Source organism: Mixophyes fleayi, chromosome 4 (genome assembly GCF_038048845.1).
Source record: "Mixophyes fleayi isolate aMixFle1 chromosome 4, aMixFle1.hap1, whole genome shotgun sequence".
Classification (NCBI taxonomy): Eukaryota; Metazoa; Chordata; class Amphibia; order Anura; family Limnodynastidae; genus Mixophyes; species Mixophyes fleayi.
In genome coordinates this window covers 10,538,885-10,561,520 of record NC_134405.1, presented here as the reverse complement: position 1 = coordinate 10,561,520, position 22,636 = coordinate 10,538,885, and the positions used below count along the sequence as shown (strand labels likewise).

Sequence of the window (22,636 nt, the reverse complement as noted above, 5' to 3'; positions counted from 1 at the left end):
GATATAAAGCGACATTTCTGCATGACTTGTTCATAGACAATGTATAAGGTCATAGATTTCAGTAGAGCCATTGCTGAGTTCTGAAAAGATCCAGGGTCTCTCCCTATAACCAAGCTCAGCACACTGAATTTGTTCCTATCCCACACAGTCAGTGAAACTAGTAACAGTGGATGCTCCTGATAATTGTTTGAGTAATTCGAAGGAGATGCTAAAATCATTTATAGTAATAATAACGGTGATATATAATAAAATCCATTGTCAAAAAATTATCCTGGTCCTAGTAATGTCCCTGTATCACATCAACCTGCTTCTTGTCTTACAATTATATAAAATGATAAATAATATGATACCTTTGGTAAGAGATGAATATTGGCTCTTCCCTGTCTGCATAGTCTGACATCTTGGATCCACACTGCTGTGACTGATGATCCTTCTTTATATAAAACTCAGTGACCCGTGAGTATAAATCTCTCCTGACCCAGAGAACATATCACTAATTATTGTAATGTATAAACAAACCAATTAGTGAGTTTCCAGTAAGTAGTGGATTCATTTATCTCTACATTAAATAATACAGTTTTAACCTCTTTAATATTTAATTAATTTATTATATTTTTGACTTGTGTTATGGGTAAAGTAAAAAATATATTTATGACAACATTGGTCTGTAAATTACCTACATTGTTCAAAGGTGTAAATCTGCAGGAAGACCACAGCAACCAATCAGACTTTCATCATCCAACTTGCATCAGACAGATAAATGCTACTTAAGCTCATTTCCAAAAGTGCAAAATTCCCCGCTTACCCCGCTCATAGGTGCAAGTCCAGTGTTCAAAACTGCCCTGTGAAAATCCGTCACCACACACACACTCTGATCCTTACAGACACTCACACATGTTGTCTTCCTAGGCCAGTTTACACAAACACCTTTTTCCCACCCACTGGATATTTAGAGCAAGTGGCTTCCTCTGACATGACCTCATTAGAATGATGGGAAGAGTAAAGGAGATTTCCAAATTGTGATTTTTCCGCAAAAACTGGTTGTGGCACTGACACAAGGGGCTGCCAAGGATGTTACTTTAACCAGAAGTCCATTCTCTATTTGGAGCAGGGATGTGCACCGGCGACTTTTGGTGTGTCGTGTTTTGTGTTTTGGATTCAGATTTGCTTGAGGTTTTGGGTTCGGATTTGTTTCGCAAAACACCTGCCGAAAGGTTTTGGTTCGGATTTAAGGTTTTGGATTCGGATTTTTTTTGAAAAAAGCATAAAAAGTTCAAAAATCAAGTTTTTGGGCTTATTTTCACTCCTACGCTATTATTAACCTCAATAACATTCAATAACAATCATTTCCACTAATTTACAGTGTATTCTGAACACCTCACAATATTATTATTAGTCCAAAATGTTGCAACGAGGTATCTTTCTGGACTGCGTAGTGGAGTGGTCCCCACAATATAATAAGAAAACCGGCATCAACGGGTCTTAATTACACCAAAAATTGTATCTGGACTGCGTAGAGGAGTGGTCACCGCAATATAATTTAAAAACCCTCAAATGGTCTAAATACCACCAAAAATTGTACCCGGACTGCGTAGAGGAGTGGTCCCTACAATATAATTAAAAAACCCTCCACGGGTCTGAATTCCAAAAAAAAAGTTTCTTGACTGCGCAGTGGGGTGGCCCCAGTAGACAATTTTTTACCGGGGCCACAATATAATTAAAAAACCCTCCACGGGTCTGAATTCCACCAAAAAAGTTTATGGACTGCATAGTGTAGTGTTCCCCACAATATTATTTAAAAATTTTGCAGCAACAGTCAACGTTGTTTAATATCTGATACACCTCGATCTGGACTGCATAGTGGAGTGGCCCCGGTACTAAATTTGGTACTGGGGCCACAATACCTCCTTAAACTTCCAAGTGTAGTGTTTATAACATATAAACACTACAGTAATTCTAGCACGTCAATACCTCTTGTTTTAAATTATGACAGGGCATTTTACTTTTGGTTTAATTTTTTAAATTTGTTGACATTTTGTTTTACTTTTTGAACATGGCAAACGACTGTTGAATGGTCACATAATGCCAAAAAAAGAGTTGCAAGATGGAATTGTCCTTGGGCCCGCCCACCCACCCTTATGTTGTTGAAATAGGACATGCACACTATAACAAACCAATCATTTCAGCGACAGGGCCAACCAAACAACTGTGGCTGAAATGATTTGTTTGTTTGGGCCCCCACACCAAAAAAACAATTCATCTCTCCCTGTACAAACTAAACAGGCTCTACTGAGGAAAGATGTCATCCTCATCCTCAACCTCTGATTCCTCTCCCCCTACAGTGTGTACTTCCTCCTCCTCACACAATTCGTCCCCGCTGGACTCCACAACCATAGGTCCCTCTGTACTATCTGGAGGGCAGTGTTGTACTTCATTGATGAATTGATTATTCATTTTTATAAACATCATTTTTTCAACGTTGTGAGGATGCAACCTCCTTCACCGCTCACTGACCAGGTTCCCCGCTGCACTAAAAACTCTTTCTGAGTACACACTGGAGGGGGGACAACTCAGGTAAAATAGAGCCAGTTTGTACAGGGGCTTCCAAACTGCCTTTTTTTACTGCCAGTAACAATATGGACTGTCAGACATGTCTATTTGGATGGTGTCAGCAAAATAATCCTCCACCATTTTTTCAATTGTGACAGCATCCAATGCAGCGACAGTAGACATGTCTGCAATGGTTGGCAGGTCCTTCAGTCCGGACCAGATGTTATCAGCATCCCCGCCAGCGCCTCTTTTAGGAAAACTGAGCTTTTTCCTCGCAGCCATAGATGTGGAAGAAAATGAGGGTGGAGCTGTTGGCATGTCACGGTCCTCTTCAGAGGACAATCTCCTGACCAGCAGGTCTTTGCACCGCTGTAGACTTGTGTCCGCCGGAAACAGAGACACAACATACGCTTTAAACCGAGGATCGAGCACGGTGGCCAGAATGTATTCCTCTGACTTTAAAAGAGTGACCACCCTCGGATCCTGGCAAAGCGTACGAAGGGCTACATCCACAAGAGCTACATGCTTGGTGGAATCGCAATGGTTTACCAGCTCCTCTCTCACTTTCTCCAGGTGCTTCTGCAACAGCCTGATCAGGGGAATGACCTGACTCAAGCTGGCAGTGTCGGAACTGACTTCTCGTGTGGCAAGTTCAAACAGCTGGAGAACCTTGCACAACACGGAAATCAGTCTCCACTGCGCTTGACTCAGGCGCATCCCCACTCCTTTGCCTATGTCGTAGGTGGCTGTGTAGGCCTGAATGGCCTTTTGCTGCTCCTCCATCCTCTGCAGTATATAGAGGGTGGAGTTCCAGCGCATCACAACCTCTTGTTTGAGGTGATGGCAGGGCAGATTCATGGTTTTTTGATGTGCCTCTAGTCTGCGGTAGGCACTGGCTGAATGCCGAAAGTGTCCAGCAATTTTGCGCACCACTGCAAGCATCTCCTGCACACCCCTGTCACTCTTGAGGTAATGCTGCACCAACAAATTAATGGTGTGGGCAAAACATGGGACGTGCTGGAAATTGCCCATATTTAATGCCCGCACAATGTTACTGGCATTGTCTGACACCACAAATCCCCATGAGAATCTAAGTGGGGTAAGCCACTGGGAGATAATTTCCCTCAGTTTCTCTAATATGTTGTCAGCGTTGTGCCTCTTATTAAAGCCTGTAATACACAATGTTGCCTGCCTTTGCACGAGCAGCCATTTTGTAGATGCTGCTACTGATGCAGCTGTTGCTGTTGCTGCGGAAGGGGATGCATCTACCCAGTGGGCTGTCACAGTCATATAGTCCTTCGTTTGCCCAGAACCACTTGTCCACATGTCCGTGGTTAAGTAGACAGTGGGTACAACTGCATTTTTTAGAGCACTGAGGACACTTGATTGTACTTCTCTGTACATTTTTGGTATCGCCTGCCTAGTGAAGTGGAATCTCGACGGGATTTGGTACCGGGGACACAATACCTCCATCAACCCTCTAAATCCCACTCCACTGATGGGGGACACCGGGCGCACGTCTAACACCAACATAGCAGTTACAGCCGCAGTTATACGCTTTGCAATAGGGTGACTACTATCGTATTTTGTGGTCATGGCAAACGACTGTTGGACGGTCAATTGTTTTGTGAAAGACTTAGCGGTCTTACGACTTCCCCTCTGGGAAGATGACCGACTAACAGCAGCAACAGCAGCAGTGGCAGTAGTAGGCGTACCGCTGCAGGATTCCTCGGATGAATCCCGTATTGAAGAGGACTCAGTCTGGCTGCTGACTTGGGCTGCAGGACTGAATCTGATGGAGATCGTGGAGGAAGTTGACGAGGAGGGTGTTGCTGGTGTGTATCCAACTGGACCATGGGATTTAGGTGTCCCTGTACCGATGACGGTCCTAGCCCCAGTTCCTGAACTAACCACTGAACTATGAAGGTTATTCAGGTGACGTATAAGGGAGGATGTCCCTAGGTGGGCAAGATCCTTACCCCTGCTTATTTGAGCTTTACATAAGCTACATATGGCAATACAATTGTTGTCCGGATTGGGATAGAAATAACTCCAGACCGAAGAGGTGCATTTTTTGGTCTTCTGACCCAGCATGACAATGGGCTTTTTAATCCCATGGACATCAGCTGTTTCACCCACTGCTGCCTCATTTACAATAACCACATCAGTATCATCATCATCAAGTTCCTCCACACCGCCAGCTACATCAATAGCCTCCTCCCGAGCCACCTCTTCCCGTACAGTGATGGGAAGGTCAGGCTTGACAACCACCAACACCCTTGGACTCGCCTTGGAGATTTGTGATAATGTTTTTTTAGAAGGCCGAGTTGTTTGCTGTGTTGTTGCTGACAGCATAACTCTCTTAAATTTTTTGTAGGGGGGGGAGGAGGAGGGCTTAGTTCCTTGGGTGAAGCTGAACCACTAGTCATGAACAAGGTGCCAGGGGCTAATCCGTTCCTTGCCACTGCGTGTCTTAAATGGCATATTGGCAACTTTACGCAGATGATTTTAAGTTTCTCTTTTTGCTACTTTTACTTAACTTGGGCTTTTTGGATTTTACATGACCTGTACTAGGAGATTGGGCATCGGGCTTGGAAGACGACGTTGATGGCATTTCATCGTCTATGTCATGACTAGTGGCAGCAGCTTCAGCATTAGGAGGAAGTGGGTCTTGATCTTTCCCTACTTAGTCCTCCAAATTTTTGGTCTCCATTATATGTAGCACAAGATACTGCAGAATGTGTGAACTTGGTAATATTGCAGTACCAATGGACTTATACTGCTGGATTGGTTTTGCAAATTTTGGTATAATTACTTTTTTTTATAAAAAAAAAATTGTATTTTTTTTTATTTTTTAAAAACTTGGAAATAATGGGGAAATAACTATGCCCTTAGAAGCACAGAGCACAGGACACAGCACCACTGGACTGAACAGGACACAGCACAGGACCCAGCAGCACCACTGAACTCAGAAGGACAGAGCACAGGACACAGCACCACTGGACTGATACTGCAGAATGTGTGAACTTTGTAATATTGCAGTACCACTGGACTTTTACTGTTGAATGTGTGAACTTGGTAATATTGCAGTACCAATGGACTTATACTGCAGGATTGGTTTTGCAAATTTTGTTGTAATTAATTTTTTTTTAAATTATTTTTTTGTATTTTTTTTGTATAACTTTTTTTTTATTTTTTTGAAAATGGGGAATAATGGGGAAATAACTATGCCCTTAGAAGGACAGAGCACAGGACACAGCACCACTGGACTGAACAGGACACAACACAGGACCCAGCAGCACCACTGAACTCAAAATTGACAGAGCACAGCACACAGCACCACTGGACTGATACTGCAGAACACAGCACAGCACAGCACAGCACAGAACTAAACAGCACAGCACGAGATCTACCAGGACAGAGGACCACCTAACACACCCTCCCTCTACCCTGATCAATGCCCGAGTGAAGATGGCGGCGACTAGCGGGGAATTTATAGGATCCGAGTATCGCGAGATCCGACAGCGGGATTATGACTCCGAGCCTCGGTTTCAGGTTTTCATTTGGCGCCAATACCCGGATTTGTCTCGGATCCGGCTCGGATTCACGAAATCCGAGTGCGCTCATCTCTAATTCGGAGTCGATGATTTGCATGTTTGTCTTGTTCTAGTCAGGCTGAAAGCATTCAACAGAAAGAAAGTAACCCAACAAAAGAAACTCTGCGTTCGATCTTTTACAAAGTCCTCAACAACATCACGCCAACATCACGCCTACATCCCTGGGCCTGCCCTGTCTCTATGACCCACTCCTCGCCTCTCCCTGAACTCTGGTCCCTCCGGTCTGCTCTGATTCCCTGGACTCTTCTGTTCCTCCTGGAACAGGCTCTCTGCAGCCATCCATTATTTCTAACACCGTGTGTTTCTCATTTAAAATTTACCTTAGCTCATTTTAACTTTATTTTACGTTTACTATTTAATTTTTATCTGATTGTATTGTATTTCACCTTAACTTTTATTGCATTTTAATTTATCTCCATTTTATTTTAATCTCTATGGCACTTTACATTGCTTTTGCCACTGCCTTTTGTGCTCGCTCCATTCCATTGTCCCTTCAGTTTTATCCTTTGACTTACTCTGCTCTGTCAGTCCTTAACTTAACTTAACCGCTCTGGTCCATTTCACTCCCCTATTGCTGCCCTCACCTCGGTGCTAATTACCCTGTTCCTCCTAGTACAGGCTCTCTGCAGCCATCCATTATTTCTACTACCATGTGCTTTTCATTTTAATTTTACCTTAGTCCATATTTTACTTTTACAATTTTATTTTATCTGATTGTATTGTATTTTCCTCATTTTATTTGCATTTTAATTTATCTCCATTTTATTTAATCTCTATGGCACTTTACATTGCTTTTGCCTCTGCCTATTGGCTCTGCCTTTTGTTCTTGCTCCATTCCATTGTCCTTCTCAGTCCTATCTTTTGTCACCCCCCCTCTCTCTCCCAACTATGCCTCCCCGCTCTTGTTCCATACCCATACTCTCCCCCTGCCCTACCTCTCCCGCTCCTCCCCGCCCTCCCCCGCACACTGCCCATCTTGCTAACCTCATCCCCATCTCCCCCCTCTCCTCTCCCCCTTTCGCATGTGCCCTCTGGAACGCTAGATCAGTCAGCAACAAACTGACTACTTTTCATGACCTCTTTTTATCCAACTCCTTTAACCTTCTTGCCATAACTGAAACCTGGCTCTCCGATTCTGACACCGCCTCCACCGCCGCCCTCTCAAATGGTGGCCTCTCCTTCACCCACTCCGCCAGACCTGGTGCCCGCCCAGGCAGGGGGGTGGGCTTCCCCCTATCCTCCACCTGTACTTTTTGTGTCATTCCCCCTGAACCCTCCCTCTCCTTCTCCTCCTTTAAAGCCCACTCCATCCGCCACTTCTACCCTATCCATCTCCGTGTCACTGACATCTACCGCCCCCTGGCCGCATCTCCATCTTCCTTTACAACTTTGCTGCCTGGCTTCCTCACCACCTCTCCTCCGACCTCCCCTCCATCATCCTCGGCGACTTTAACTTCCCCATGGACAATCCACCAACCCAGCTTCCAGCAAACTGCTCACCCTCTCTTCCTCCCCTGGTCTTACCCAATGGACCTCCTCCTCTACCCACTGCCTTGGTCACTCACTTGATCTTGTCTTCTCCTACATATGTAGTCTCTCTGACTTCTCCATCTCTCCCTTTCCTCTATCCGATCACCATCTCCTCTCCTTCTCTCTCTCCTCTTCTCCTGCTCCCCTCCCCCTTCCCAAACCTACTCTGTCCATACGAAACCTCAACGCTCTTAACCCGGCCTCTCTGTCCTCCTCTATCGATACCCTCCTTTCTCCCCTTTCCTCCCTGGCCTGCCCAACCAGGCGGTCTCCCTCTACAATCTCACCCTCACCTCTGCTCTGGATGCGGTCTCCCCTGCCCACTCCGTCCACACTCGCTGCTCCAAACCCCAACCCTTGCACTCCTAATTTACCCGCTTCCTCCAAAATTGCTCCCGTACCACTGAACGCCACTGGAGAAAATCCCGCTCCCTCGCTGACTTCCTCCACTTTAAATTCATCCTTTCATCCTCCAGCTCTGTCCTCTCACTCGCTAAACAATCTTTCTTTAAATCCCTCATCTCGTCCCAATCCTCTAACCCCCGCCGCCTCTTCGCCACCTTCAGCACTCACCTGGCCCCACCCCCTCCTCCCTGACTGCCTCCGACCTCGCCTCCTTTTTCTCCTCTAAAATTGAGGCCGTCCGACTTGAAATCTCCTCCTCCTCTCTCTCATCCACCCCCACTCTTCCGTCCTCCCCCCCTAGCCACCTTCCTCTCTACTCCTTCCGCCCCACCACGGGCGAGGAAGTCCTCTCTCTCATTTCATCCTCCCCTCCTCTACCTGTCCCCTGGATCCGATCCCCTCCCACCTTCATCGCTCCCTTTCCCCCACCACCTGCTCCAACCTCGCTCACCTCTTTAATCTTTCCCTCTCCACCGGCATCTTCCCCTCCTCCTTCAAACATGACACCACTTCTCCCTCCAACTATCTCCCCATATCTCTCCTTCCCTTTGCCTCCAAAATTCTCGAAAGGCTTGTCTGCAGCCGTCTCTCCTCCTACCTTTCTGAACATTCCCTCCTCGATCCTCTCCAGTCTGGTTTCCGCCCCCTTAACTCCACTGAAACTGCCCTGGCTAAAGTCACCAATGATCTCCTCTCTGCTAAAGCCAGGAGCCACTTCTCCCTTCTCATCCTCCTTGATCTTTCTGCAGCCTTCGACACCGTCGACCACCCCCTCCACACCCTCCAATCCTTTGGCCTCTCCGGCTCAGTCTTTTCCTGGTTCACCTCTTACCTTGCTGACCGTCCCTTCTCTGTCACCACATCTGTGTCTCTCTCCCCCCCATCCAACCTTCCAGTCGGGGTCCCTCAGGGCTCTGCTCTGGGACCCTTACTCTTCTCTTTATACACCTCTTCCCTGGGTGAACTCATCAGCTCCTACGGCCTCAACTACGACCTCTACGCTGACAACACTCAACTATACCTCTCCTCTCCTGATCTCTCTCCCTCCCTCCTCTCTAGGGTGTCCGCCTGCCTCTCTGCCATCTCCTCCTGAATGTCCTCCCGATTCCTCAAATTCAACCTCGCCAAAACTGAACTCATAGTCTTTCCTCCCCCTCACACCTCGCCCCCTTCTGACCTCTCTATCACTGTCGACAACACCTCTATCTCCCATGTCCCCCAAACTTCACTGCCTCTGTGTCATCCTCGACTCCTCTCTCTCCTTTGGCCCCCACATTCTCTCTCTTGCTAAATCCTGCCGCTTCCAGCTGCGTAACATCGCTCGCATCCGGCCCTTCCGCCCCCAAGATGCCACCAAATGTCTTATTCACTCTCTGATCATCTCCTGCTTGGACTACGGTAACCTCCTCCTCACTGGCCTTCCCCAATCTTATCTTGCTCCCCTTCGATCTGTTCTTAACGCAGCCACTAGGCTTATTTTCCTTTCTCGCCGCTCCTCGTCGGTCTCCCCCCTCTACCAATCCCTTCACTGGCTTCCCTTCCCCTACAGAATCCTCTTCAAGCTCCTCACTCCTACATACAAGTCCCTCGCCAACTCCACTGCACCCTACATCTCCACCCTCCTCACTATTCATGCTCCATCCCGCCATCTCCGATCTGCCTATGACCGTCGCCTCTCTTCCCCCCTGATCACCTCCTCCCATGCGCGTATCCAAGACTTCACCCACGCTGCCCCCCTCCACTGGAACAAGCTCTCTCCCTCCATCAGAACTTCCCCTAATCTGTTCAGTTTCAAACGGGCTTTAAAAACCCACCTTTTTCTTAAAGCCTTCCAGTCTCCCACTTAATTTCCTACCTTTTCTTCTGCCTCTTCCCCTTCATTCCCCTTCCCTTATCCTTATCCTCCATTCCTTCTTCTCTCCCTCTCTCCCCCATGTCTCTCTGTCTGTCTACCCCACCCCTTAGATTGTACACTCCTTTGAGCAGGGTCACCTCTCCTCCTGTCTTCACCACTTTTAACTCTGCTCTCCAGCTACCATGCCCTTCTCAAGGACCCTCTCCCCCCCATCCCCTCTTGCTCTGTCCTCTCCCCTCTGGGGGTCTCCCTGTCATCCGTGCCCTCCCTCTTGGGCTCCGTCGTATGCGGACCTTCCCCTCTCCCCTCCCCTGCCCCTAGCTGTGCTTTGAGCTCACGGAGTTACTGTGCTTATTGTTTACTGTACTGTGCTGTCTCTCCTCGTATTGTAATTTCGTTTGTCCCTGTACGGCGCTACGGACATCTAGTGGCGCCCTATAAATAAAAATTAATAATAATAAAAATAATAATCTCAATCTCATCTCAGAATACTCTCCATCTCACTCTCTTAGGTCTACTCATGACCTGCGATTCTTCTATCCTAACCACCTCTCACTCCTGCCTACAAGACTTCTCTTGTGCTGCTGCCCACTTTTGTTATTCTCAATCACGCGCCGATCAGTTTCTCCAACAGCCTTCACACCCTCACAACCGTCTCAGTATCCACTCTGAGCAGGGGAGGGCTGGCAAGTTTTAGACTTGACTCAGCATCCTATTAGGAACATTTAAAAGAAAAAAAAAAGGTGGCTCAGTGACCCATCCAAAGGTAGCCCACTATGGGACCGACCTCGGGGGCAGATGCCCCTCAGTCCAGCCCCGTCTGACTCTGAGCCACACTCTCAGGAGCAGAGTCCTAAGGTGTTTATTTCATCTGTGATTTTCAAAATCTTAGGTAGGGTTGTGGAGAAGAATGTCAGCAAGGTTGGACCTTTTATAGATTCTGGACGAAGATTATTTCTCCTGAATCCATTTTCCAGGTCATCTAATTTGTTTAACATTTGCTTTTGAGTTTTAAACATGGTGTCTGTGAGAGGTTTTCATTTTTCTATTTCATGCATATTTTCTGCTATCCTTCACTCATTAAGCTGGACTTGTTTCACTGTTTGGGAGACTTAGGGGTATATTTACTAAACTGCAGGTTTGAAAAAGTGGAGTTGTTGCCTATAGCAACCAATCAGATTCTAGCTATCATTTATTTAGTACATTCTACAAAATGATAGCTAGAATCTGATTGGTTGCTATAGGCAACATCTCCACTTTTTCAAACCAGCAGTTTAGAAAATATACCCCTAAGTCTCCCAAACAGTGAAACAAGTCCAGCTTAATGAGTGAAGGATAGCAGAAAATATGCATGAAATAGAAAAATTAAAACCCTGAGCATATTGTTAATCCTTGGTCCATAGCGGTGAAATATTAAAACAGAGAGAAATATGTGAATAGAAAGAAAAAAGTCTGTTCAAAATTATCAACCCTTAAGTGAAGCCAGTAAATGGGATCCTTAACATTAAACAGTTACTATGTAACTGAAATTGTTATATTTATTAACATATATTCTTATCATTTGTTTGTCACACATGTGACTTCTAATGAGATCACTTAATATTTACCACATTTGGCAGTTATGTCAATAAAATGTACAATTGTATGTATGTATTTGTGACGATTATATAGTATATTTAATGAATGATTGTTAATTTCTGTTGAATTCATGTATGACCATGTATATTGTATGTAACCTCATTAATCTGTTAAAATCTGTTGAAAATAGCCAGAACAGGGAGAGATAGGACACACCAGGGGGTAAATGTATCATACTCCGGTTTCTTCAACTTGCGGGAGTTCGGCGAGATGACAGCTAAAATTTAAAGCCGCTTTCAATTTTAGCTGTCATCTCGCCGAACTCCCTCGAGTTGAAGAAACCGGAGTATGATACATTTACCCCCTGGTCTTAACTAATATAAAGTAACTCTGATTTTATTTCCTATTTTATTTTCTGAAACTTATTTGTGCAAATATATTGTATGTATTGTTATTCATTTTTGAAACTAAGCCTTGGAAAAAAATTTCAGATTAAATAAATTAAATCTAGTGTGTTCTCCATGATTCTTTGTGAACTTACGAAGCCCAGGGAGGCTCATGCTACATGTGTATGTGTATTTAAGTGTGAAACATTAATATTCATTGCTAAGTGACTAAGGTGACGCCAGTCACGGCCAGCTGTTCAGATTGCTGTACCTGTGACAGGCTGGGTGTTCGTGACAGTATTGCTGCCATTTTTATTATGCATTTGCAGAATATTTACATATTCTAAGTATTATTGCAGACTTGTGGACACCATTAATGAGCTGTCAATAATTACTCATGATGGTATAAAGGATTACCTAAATATTCAATCCCCAGCATACATATAACAAATATGTCCAAGGGATTCAGATTTCATTATTCTCTTATTAACTACTTTTAATCTGTGTTATCTCGGTTAGTATAATTTTCAAATTATATTTCTCTTGCAATACCATTCACTGTCCGTTATTATTGTCACTCACCGGACCGTGAGTGCCTCTGCGCTGGTGCGTGGCTCCCTAGCCTTCCTGCCGGCACCTATCCTGAACCGCGGCCGTCCGCCATCCTGATGGTCTGCGCATGCGCAGCTCCCAAGAACTCTTGTGACTGTTGCTTTTAATCCAAATTGGTTGATCAGGCAACTCCCTATTTAAGGCACCTGTGTGCATTACCTCATTGCCTGATCTTGGAGTCTCATTCCCTGTGAGTCTCTGAAGGTGTTCCCTGTGTTCTACTAGTGTCTTCAGTTTCCTGCTGATTCCTGATCTACTCATCGCTGGTTTCCATACCCGCTACTATCTCCTGTGTACTACTAGTGTCTTCAGTTCCTGTGGATTCCCTGTGCTACTCATCGCTGGTTTCCATACCTGCTACAGTCTCCTGTTTCCTGCTTGTGTCCTCAGCTGGACTCTGATTACCGGATCTACTCACCTGTGGTTCCTACACTCGTCTCTGCCGTCCAGCGTCTCTGCAGTTCCTGCATCTCCCTGTGGACAGACTGTTCTACTGAATAGCGGAATGCCTATCTGTTATTGACTTTCTACGTTTACTCTGCATATTCGCTAGGACAAGTTTCCACGCTCAACAGCGGTATCCATACCCGCTATAGACTGTTATTGTTACGCTGCATACCTGTTTGGAATTAACCGTACTACTCAGTCGTTATATGCATAACTGTGATTGACTATCCATTATTGGCCTGCATATCTGTGCTGAGCAAGTCTCTACCAAGCAGCACCACACATACCGTTATATAGACTTTGTTGGATACACTGCATACCTATTGGGATCAAGTTCCTCTGTGCTCTCAGTGTCTGCATCCTATTATCTTTGTATGCTTCCACTCATCAACACTTGTACACATCCTCACCTATTAAGCAGTGGTACAACTTGCTATACGCAGACCACTGACTTCCCCGCTACCTACCTGCACCTGGACAAGTCTTCTCACCATAAGCAGTGGTACAACTTGCTATACGCAGACCACTGACTTCCCCGCTACCTACCTGCACCTGGACAAGTCTTCTCACCATAAGCAGTGGTACAACTTGCTATACGCAGACCACTGACTTCCCTGCTACCTACCTGCACCTGGACAAGTCTCTTCACCATAAACAGTGGTACAACTTGCTGTACGCAGACCACTGACTTCCCTGCTACCTCCCTGCATCTACTCACGTCCATCCTGATCTCCGTGTTCAAATCTGCCTTTCCATTATATCAGCTAGTTGCTGATTCTTTGACCAAAGATTGCTGCAAGTCACTGACTTTCCTATTATTCATTGGCATTCTCTCTCCATCTGCTGTGATATTTGTTCCGCTAGTCACCCTGCTACCAGAGGACCGTTGTGTGAGCTTCACTACTCTGGTAAGCCCAGTCATCTGGTGAAATCCTGGGCAAGACTCCTAGTGCCCGTGACAATTATAAATTTCAATTCAATAGTCTCTCTATATCTATCATGAAGATGTGGCTTTTCAAATAGATATATGGCTTGTATTAGATAAGGCAATATCCTATTACATAAACCCCAGACCTCCTATCACTGGTTAACCAAAAGGAGTACCAGTCTTACGGCCAAGTCTCTACCTATTATATATACACAGTGAAATGACAGTTAGATGTATAGATATAAATTCAGAGGTAACTTTATATTGGATCAAAAACGCTATGATATGTATTGGTATTCAAATTTGTTATAGCGCTTGCTGGGGAGCGCTAGCGGCACTGCCACTTTCCAGGTGGTGACATCATACATGGCGTTGATTACCTGGCGTACATTTCACTCTTTATAGCTTTAATCCCTTGATAAAGCTATACCTTGATAAAGCTCTTAAAAGAAAGATTTGTAGAATTTCTCAAATCCAGTAACTTAAAGGATAACAAATAGCATGGATTTACTGGGGCGGGGGTTCCTGTCAAACAAATCTTATTGACTTTTTTGACTAGGTGACTAAAGTAATAGAACAAGGGGGGCCATAGATGTAGCTTTTCTAGATTTTAGTAAGGATTTTGACACTGTCCCACATCGCAGACTGTTAAATAAACTTGAGAGCATGGGATCGGATTCAAAGATGGTTGAATGGATAAGATGTTGGTTGCAGGATAGAAAACAGAGAGTTATAGTAAATGGAGTGCATTCACACGAGGGAATGGTTACCAGTGGAGTACTCCTGGGATCCATACTTGGACCAGTGCTTATTAATATCTTTATTGGTGACATTGCAAATAGTATTGAAGGGAAAGTATGTCTTTTTTAAGAAAGCACAAAGATATGCAACAGGGGAGACACACCCGGAGGGGTAAAAAATATGAAGTTTCGGATGCTTGCCCCGGAAGCAGCTCTTAATGGTGGCGCAGGGATTTTTCAGAATTTTCTCTCTAAAAGTGAACCTGATTGGCTATTGGTACCACAAGGTTTTGACGATTTTTACCTTCGTCTGTGTTGCTCATTTTCTTCTTCTGCTCGACCTTCAGCTAATTCTTTTTTGTTTACAACCTAGAGAATTGTGTGATTCCAACTTTGTGGCATCAATGTGGGGAATGTCCTTTCCTGCTTCAGCACGACAACTTCTCTGTGCACAAAGCAAGGTCCATCAAAAATGGTTTCCTGAGTTTGGCGAGAAAGAACTTGCTGGCCTACAGAGAGCCTTAAATTTAACCCCATCAAACACCTTTGGGATGGATTGTAATGCTGACTGCAATCCAGACATTATCACCCAATGTCATTGCCCAACCTCACTAATGCCTTTGTGGGTGAATGGATGCAAATCCCTGCAGTCATGCCCCAAAATCTAGTTCTATGTTCGGGTGTCCACATACTTGACCAGGGGGTAACCTGTAATCACTGGACACTATAGCAAACATTTGGAGGTGGGGGGGGGTTACGATTTTGGATCCGAACAATTAGCCATTTGAGTCAACAGAAGTGTTCAAAAACTTAATTTCCATTATGGCTGCATGAGGCCTACAAAGACGTTCTTTTGCAGGACACAGGAATCAAGATAGATTTCAGACGGATCCAAGAACCCAGTTTAGAAGTATTACAGTAGTAGTTGTCTTGTGCTACATTGCACCAGGTCACACCTCAGCTCCAGACGGAAATTGGAAATGTGACTGTGCCTGATTTACTGCCTTAGTGGTCAGGTGGGAGAAATGCGTTAAAGGAAAGGAAGATTGCACGTCCACTGTGTGACATGGCCATGCCCCCACATGACAGCGCCCTTGTTTCTAAAAGTGGACTTTCACCATGCTGAGAGGTATGGCAGGACTACTCTTATCCTGTAGTAAATTTCTATGTAGTTTAATTTTTTAGGCAAGGAAAACATTTTAATGCAGCACTTTCAAATGAATCCAGTCTTGTCCTCAGACTATAAGAGCTTATGCACCCTTGCTTTATGGTAATCTTACATGCTGTCCCTCACTGGGCCTTTAATGTGAAAAATAGACACAACGGAAGCTGCTGCAGGACCTGTCTTAACAAGCGCTCATCAACTAAAAATATATTACACGCTGCACCGCTTGCTCTTTCCATGGTCTCTTCTCATCATTGTCCTCTTCCTGAGACGTGATAACTTTTATGAAAAGACTTCATTGATACAATGAACTTCATTTATAGCCCATGTGGGGTCTACATGCAAGTGGCTTTCCTTAACTGTAGCCAATAATTGGATACTTGTGGACTGGGCCATTGGCTGTTTTTTGTGTCGTGGCTCCTAATGAAGCAATGTGATCAGCATTCTTTAGTGTTCTGTTTTTCTTTTAACCAATGGATCACAAACAGATAATTCTAGGAAAGAAGAAAAGAAGATTCCTACGGATTAGAAGAGTAATATATAAGGCAAAGAGGTAATGAATGAGTAATTAAAATATAATATTTTCTACACAGTGTCTGTGTCTCTACTGACTAGTAGTATTCTATGTGGAACTACTGGTCACACCACACCCTGGCGGACAAGAAATGCTGGCACTTGTTGTGTATCAAGTGCCAGTATGCTTCTGACAGCCAGGCCCTACCACAGGAGGGGTCTAGGGGGGAAATTTCCCCAAATGTTACGACTTACTGTTTTTGTATTCATTTTTTTTTCTTTTTCTTTTTATTTCTTGTTAATATATATTTATCAATTTGATGATTTGTCAATTTCCAAGTAATAAATGTTCAAACCTAGAACCTAAACATGTTACTTGGTTAAATTGGCACAAACCGCAGCCGTCATGAACTTATTGCTCTCTCTGTGCACGTTGCATCTATCCACACAGACACCTGAGAACGTCACTTGTCCTTGAGATTTCGCAAGGGAAGAGTTTGTTTTTAATTAGGAAACCGGACTGGACTATTTGCTGTTCAACGTTTACTCAAAGAATTGCAGAATTGGCCATTTAATTTCATAATTTTTTATTATTACTAGCTCATGCTTGTATAGAAACAACAGGTTTTGTTTTTATTAATACATTTTAAAATATCCCTTTTTTTTAGTGAACAACTGAACGCTTTTAAAGGTAAAAAGCCATAATTTAGGTAATAGGACCGTAACTAGGGTGGTGCGGCTGGAATATTCAAAGGAACTTTTCGAGTTCTTGTTTAGTTCGTTCAGTGAGCCCATTGGACTGGGGGTGATACACTGAAAAATCAAGCTTAATTCCCAATTTGGAGCAGAAGGACATCCAAACCTTGAGATAAACTGTGACCCCCGGTCAGATACAATGTTCAGAGAGCAAACATGAGACAAAACACGTATTTTATAAAAAGATCAGCTAAAAGTGTAGAGGATGGAAGTCCCATGAGTGGTACAAAATGGGCTGCTCTTGATAAACGAACAGTAATGACCCAGATGGCAATATAAGACTTGGACGGAGGCAAATCGGTAATAAAATCCATGGAAAGCTGAGACCAAGGAACTTCAGGAATAGGTAAGAGAACAAGAGGACCAAAAAGACAGAAGCACCTTATGTTGGGCACATACAGAGCATGTGGAGACAAAACTCTTAACATCCTTCAACAAAGACGGCCACCAACAATAGTGGGTGGGAAGTTCTCCAGTCTTCTTAACTCCAGCATGACCCGAAAAACAAGAGACATGAGCCCTTCGTAATAATTTGGAACCCAAGTGTGGTAGGATAAACATTTTGCCAGGCAGGCAAGAAATGCTTTCAAGAGGTGTAGAAGCTAGAATACAATTGGTATCCAGAATGGGCTTAATCTCCGCAGGGTAGTCCTGGTCATCCGCATTGAAAGACCTGGAAAGCGCATCAGCTTTCTTAATTTTTGATCCCGGACGAAATGTCAAATTAATATTGAATCTTGAAAGAACAATGACCATCTGGCTTTAGTGGATTCAAACACATAGCAGAACGAAGATAGAGAAGGTTCTTGTGATCTGTATAAATTGTTACTGGGAATAGAGCCTCTTCTAGCAGATGATCATTACCACCACAATAGAGGGACAGTTTGTTTTTAAATCTTCTTTCCCTCTCCTCCGGAGAAAGATAGACCCTGCCCAACTGCATAGGCACCTCAGGGGGTGTACTAGGTGACTGGCACTGGGAGGCAAGATGGAAAGTAGGGCGCCGGGTCTGTTCCTTCTCCTGAGATCTCTCTTTGAACCTTAAATCCACTTTGACACATAAGGATATAATTATTATTATTATTATCCTTTATTTGTTGGGCGCCACAAGGTTTCTGCAGTGCTGTACACAGTACAAACAGTAGTTAAAAAACAGGGTGACAAAGTACAGAACAATAAACACAAAGTACCAATGCTTCAAGAACTCCAGGAAGACATATGGAGTAAAGACAGAGCAGAAGAACCGATGTGGAGACAGGAGGGAAGGGGGGGCCCTGCTCATAAGAGCTTACATCCTAAGGGAGGGTGAAACAAAAACAGGCATGAAAGGGAGCCAGTGAAGCAAGGACAGAGAAGAAAGGGGCCAGGGGAGAAAGGGAGAACGAAAAGAGTGGATGAGGGTTAGGTGGCTGGTTGGTAGGCTTTAAGGAACAGGTGGGTTTTAAGTACATATAAGTACATCAAGAGAGGATCGGAGACAACAGGAAGCCAACTTGTCTTTAACCTGGTCAGACAAGCCTTGCCAAAAGGTAGCCACAAGCGCCTGGTTGTTCCAGCGCAGCTCAGAGGCAAATGTTCTAAACTGAACGACATATTGGCCAAGTGATTGCGAGCTTTGTCATAGACGAAGAATCCCTGTGGCGGCACTGGAAACTCGCCCAGGTTCATCAAAAATGAATTCGGCATAGTCCTGTAAAACTGGATCATTCCTCTCCCATAAAGGTGAAGCCCAGGCAAGAGCCTGTCCCAAAAGATGAAAAATTATATATGCGACTTTAGCCATCTCAGTAGGGAAATTTACAGGCAAGAGTTCAAATTGGATTGCACATTGGTTTAGAAAACGTCATACAGTGCAAAATTGTAGCAAAAAACATTGAGATTCCAACCGAGTTCTCCACCAGTTGCCACTTACCTACTCAGTCTGATGCCGAAAAGCACTATGAGAATGGAAACCCGCACTCTGGGTTCCCCTGTTACAATCCAACCAGCTGAGCCAGTCATAGCCTGGTGCTGGTTGCATCTTTTCCTGGATGACTGTTCATACCCCTGCATGGAGCAGAACGGGTCCCCACAGAAAAAGTCTCCTTGGGCTTTACTGGTCATAAGCGAAACTGACCCATACTCAGAAGAGTCCCCTGTTACGCTATTCTGAGAGCAGAGCACGGGACTCGGGAGGGTGCTGATTTATACAGATGGAAACTACTATCTTCAGGGATCAGTAAATTAACCATTGAGACATAGTAGCAGAATGCCAAGCCTCAAACTCTGTTGTAAAAATCTCTGCACTCACCCACCTTCATTTACTGAACCATAAGTTCCCAGCTATCCTCTGTGAGACCATCTTCACTTTAAAATTTGTTAACCCATATTGGGTGTTTCAGGGGCTACATATATGGTTTCTGTAAGTTAAACATGACAACTCTATACTAATATATGACAGAATATAAGTAAAAATGTGCATTACTTGTATAATGGCTCTTTTCACTTCTTGGTTCCTCAGACTGTATATAAGTGGATTCAGCATCGGTGTTACAACTGAGTAGAAAACAGCAGTCACCTTGTCTTGTTTCTCAAAGACACTGGAAGGAGAGCGTAGGTAAGTGAAGAATATTGACATGTAGAAGATGGTGACACACATGAGATGGGAAGAGCATGTACTGAAGGCTTTCTTCCTGCCCTCACCAGATTTTATCCGTAGAATGGAAGAAATGATGAAAGTGTATGAGATCAGGATGGTTATAAATGAACCTAGGCCGAATGAAAGAATGAAGAAAACAGCTACCATGTCACAGGAGAAAGTATCCGAGCAGGACAATTTGAGTAACGGAGGGATGTCACAACAAAAGTGGGTTATAAGGTTTGAACCACAGAACTGTAGACTGAATACACAGCTGGTGTGTATGGATGACTGCAAAAAGCCAAAAGTGAAAGCCAGGACAACCAGACACCAACATTTTTTCTTGGTCATTATTGAGACATAATGGAGAGGGTGACATATGGCAGCATATCGGTCATACGACATGTTTGAGAGAAGAAAAACCTCTGTCCCCGCTAGAGTAGCAAAGAAGAATAACTGAAGGGCACATCCATGGAATGAGATGGTCTTCCTCATGGAGATAAGGTCAGAGAGCATTTTAGGAGTTACAACTGAGGAGTAGAGAAGGTCCACCAGAGAGAGGTAACTCAGGAAGAAGTACATCGGAGTGTGGAGGTTGGAGGTGCTATGGACAACAGCCATCATGCCGATGTTTCCCACTACGGTCACCATGTAAACATGTAAGAAGAATACAAATAGGAACGGAGCAAGTTCTCTATTGTCCGTAAGTCCAGAAAATACAAACACTCTGACTTGGGTTTTGTTTATGACGTCCATTGAAATCTCTCTCTGTAGGGGTGAAATAAATATTGATTATAAATATCAAACTTTAAGACATTCTGTCTTCGTCTATGGGCAGCACGGTGGCTCAGTGGTTAGCACTTATGCCTCACAGCATTGGGGTCATGAATTTGATACCAGACCATGGCCTTATCTGTGTGTATGTTCTCCCCGTAATTTAATTCAGTTAAATTAACTCTAGTTTCTCTCAGCTGTGTGTGTATGTTAGGGAATTTAGACTCTAAGCTCCAATGGGGCAGGGACTGATGTGAGTGCGTTCTCTGTTCAGTGATGCAGATTTAGTGGAGCTATATAAATAAATAAATGATGATGATACTCTCTCCCTCCTATGCTATATCTATTGTTCTACTTACTAATCTGTTTGTTTAATTGTATTCTTGTTGCCGTTAACATCTGAATATACTGGTTTAGTAATATCCCTGTATCACATTAACTTGTTTCTTGTCTTACATTTATCTAAAATTATAAATAATATGGTACCTCTGTTAAGAGATGTATATCGGCTTCTTACCTGTCTGCATATAATTGTCAGACATCCGGGATCCACACGGCTTCTGTAAAGAGTCTTCTTTATGTAAAACTCAGTGACCCGGGAGTATAAATCTCCTCTGTCCCAGAGAACATATCACTAATTATTGTAATGTAGAAATAATCTAATTAGTGAGTTACCAGTAAGTGATGATTAATTTATCTCTACATTAAGGAATATAGTTATACCCTAATTTAAAATGTAATTTATTTATTGTATTCTTGACTTGTGTTGTGATAAAGGAAAACATGTTTTTATGTTAACTTTGAGTGTTATTTACTAAGATTGTTCAAAGACACAAATCTGCAGTAAATCCACAACAATCAATCAGACATTTGCTTTCATTGTCCAACTTGCACAGGACAGATACATACTAATTAAGTTAATTTACAAAAATGCAAAAGCCCCTAATTCTCTGCCAAACCCCACTCATAGGTGCAATTTTGGTGTTTGAAAATGCCCTGAGAAAACAAATCACTACATAGCGTCTGATTCATACAGACATTCACACATGCACCTGGATTTTTAGAGCAAGTGGCTTCTTCTGACACGACCTCATCAATGCAGGATGAGATGTTCAGGTCAGGATGTGAAAAACCTCACTAGAATGATGGGAAGAGTTAAGGAGAATTCCAAACTGTGACATTCCACAAAAACTCAGTGGTTGTGGCATTAACACAAGGGGCTGCCAAGTATGTTACTTTAACCACAAGTCCACTCTCTAGTTGGAGTCGATGATTTGTATGTTCTTGTTCTATTCAGGCTGAAAGGATTGAAAAAAGGAAACTCTGGGTCGATCATTTGCAAAGCCCTCAACAACACCAAACCTTTATCTCAATCTTATCTCAGAATATTCTCCATCTCCCGCTCATAGGTCTACCTATGACCTGCAATTCTTCTATCCTAACCACCTGTCACTGATGCCTACAAGACATCTCTCGTGCTACTGCCCACTTATGGTATTCCTGATCACGTGCCGATCATGTTTCTCCCAAAGCCTTCACACCCTCACAACTGTCTTGGTATCCACTCTGAGCAGGGGAGGGCTGGCAAGTTTTAGACTTGACTCAGCATCCTATTAGGAACATTTAAAAAAAAAAAATTCCGGTGACCCATCCAAAGGTAGCCCACTATGGGTCCAGCCTCTGGGGCAGATGCCCCTCAGCCCTGCCTGCCCCTGACTATGAGCCACACTCTCAGGAGCAGAGTCCTAAGGTGTTTAGTTCATTTGTGATATTCAAAATCTTCGGTAGGGTTATGGAGAAGATGTCAGCAAGGTTGGACCTTTTATAGATTCTGGACGAAGATTATTTCTCCTGAATCCATTTTCCAGGTCATATAATTTGCTTAACATTTGCTTTTGAGCTTTCAACATGGTGTCGGTGAGAAGTTTTCATTTTTCTATATCATGCATATGTTCTTCTATCCTTCACTCATTAAGCTGGACTTGTTTCGCTGTTTGGGAGACTTAGGGGTATATTTACTAAACTGCAGGTTTGAAAAATATATAAGCAGCTTTGTGAGAGCATCTCACTGCCAGTCTATTTTAAATGTCTTAAGCGCACAGAGACACAATGGGCCTGAATCATCAAGAAACGTATCTGCCATTTTTGTGTGTATTGTATGCT

At 43.8% G+C, this 22,636-nt stretch overlaps 1 protein-coding gene across 1 annotated transcript; it reads right to left on the bottom strand.

Moving 5' to 3' along the window:
* Nucleotides 1-19,459: 19,459 nt before the first annotated feature.
* LOC142150366 (olfactory receptor 5AP2-like) lies at nt 19,460-20,455 on the bottom strand. The gene has a single exon (XM_075205561.1). The coding sequence runs from the start codon at nt 20,453-20,455 to the stop codon at nt 19,460-19,462; it is 996 nt and encodes a 331-aa protein (XP_075061662.1).
* Between the last annotated feature and the right edge of the window lie 2,181 nt (nt 20,456-22,636).

Bases quoted from the DNA above. Each gene is read 5' to 3' on its own strand.
- LOC142150366 (XM_075205561.1), bottom strand. From the start codon at position 20,455: ATGGACGTCATAAACAAAACCCAAGTCAGAGTGTTTGTATTTTCTGGA.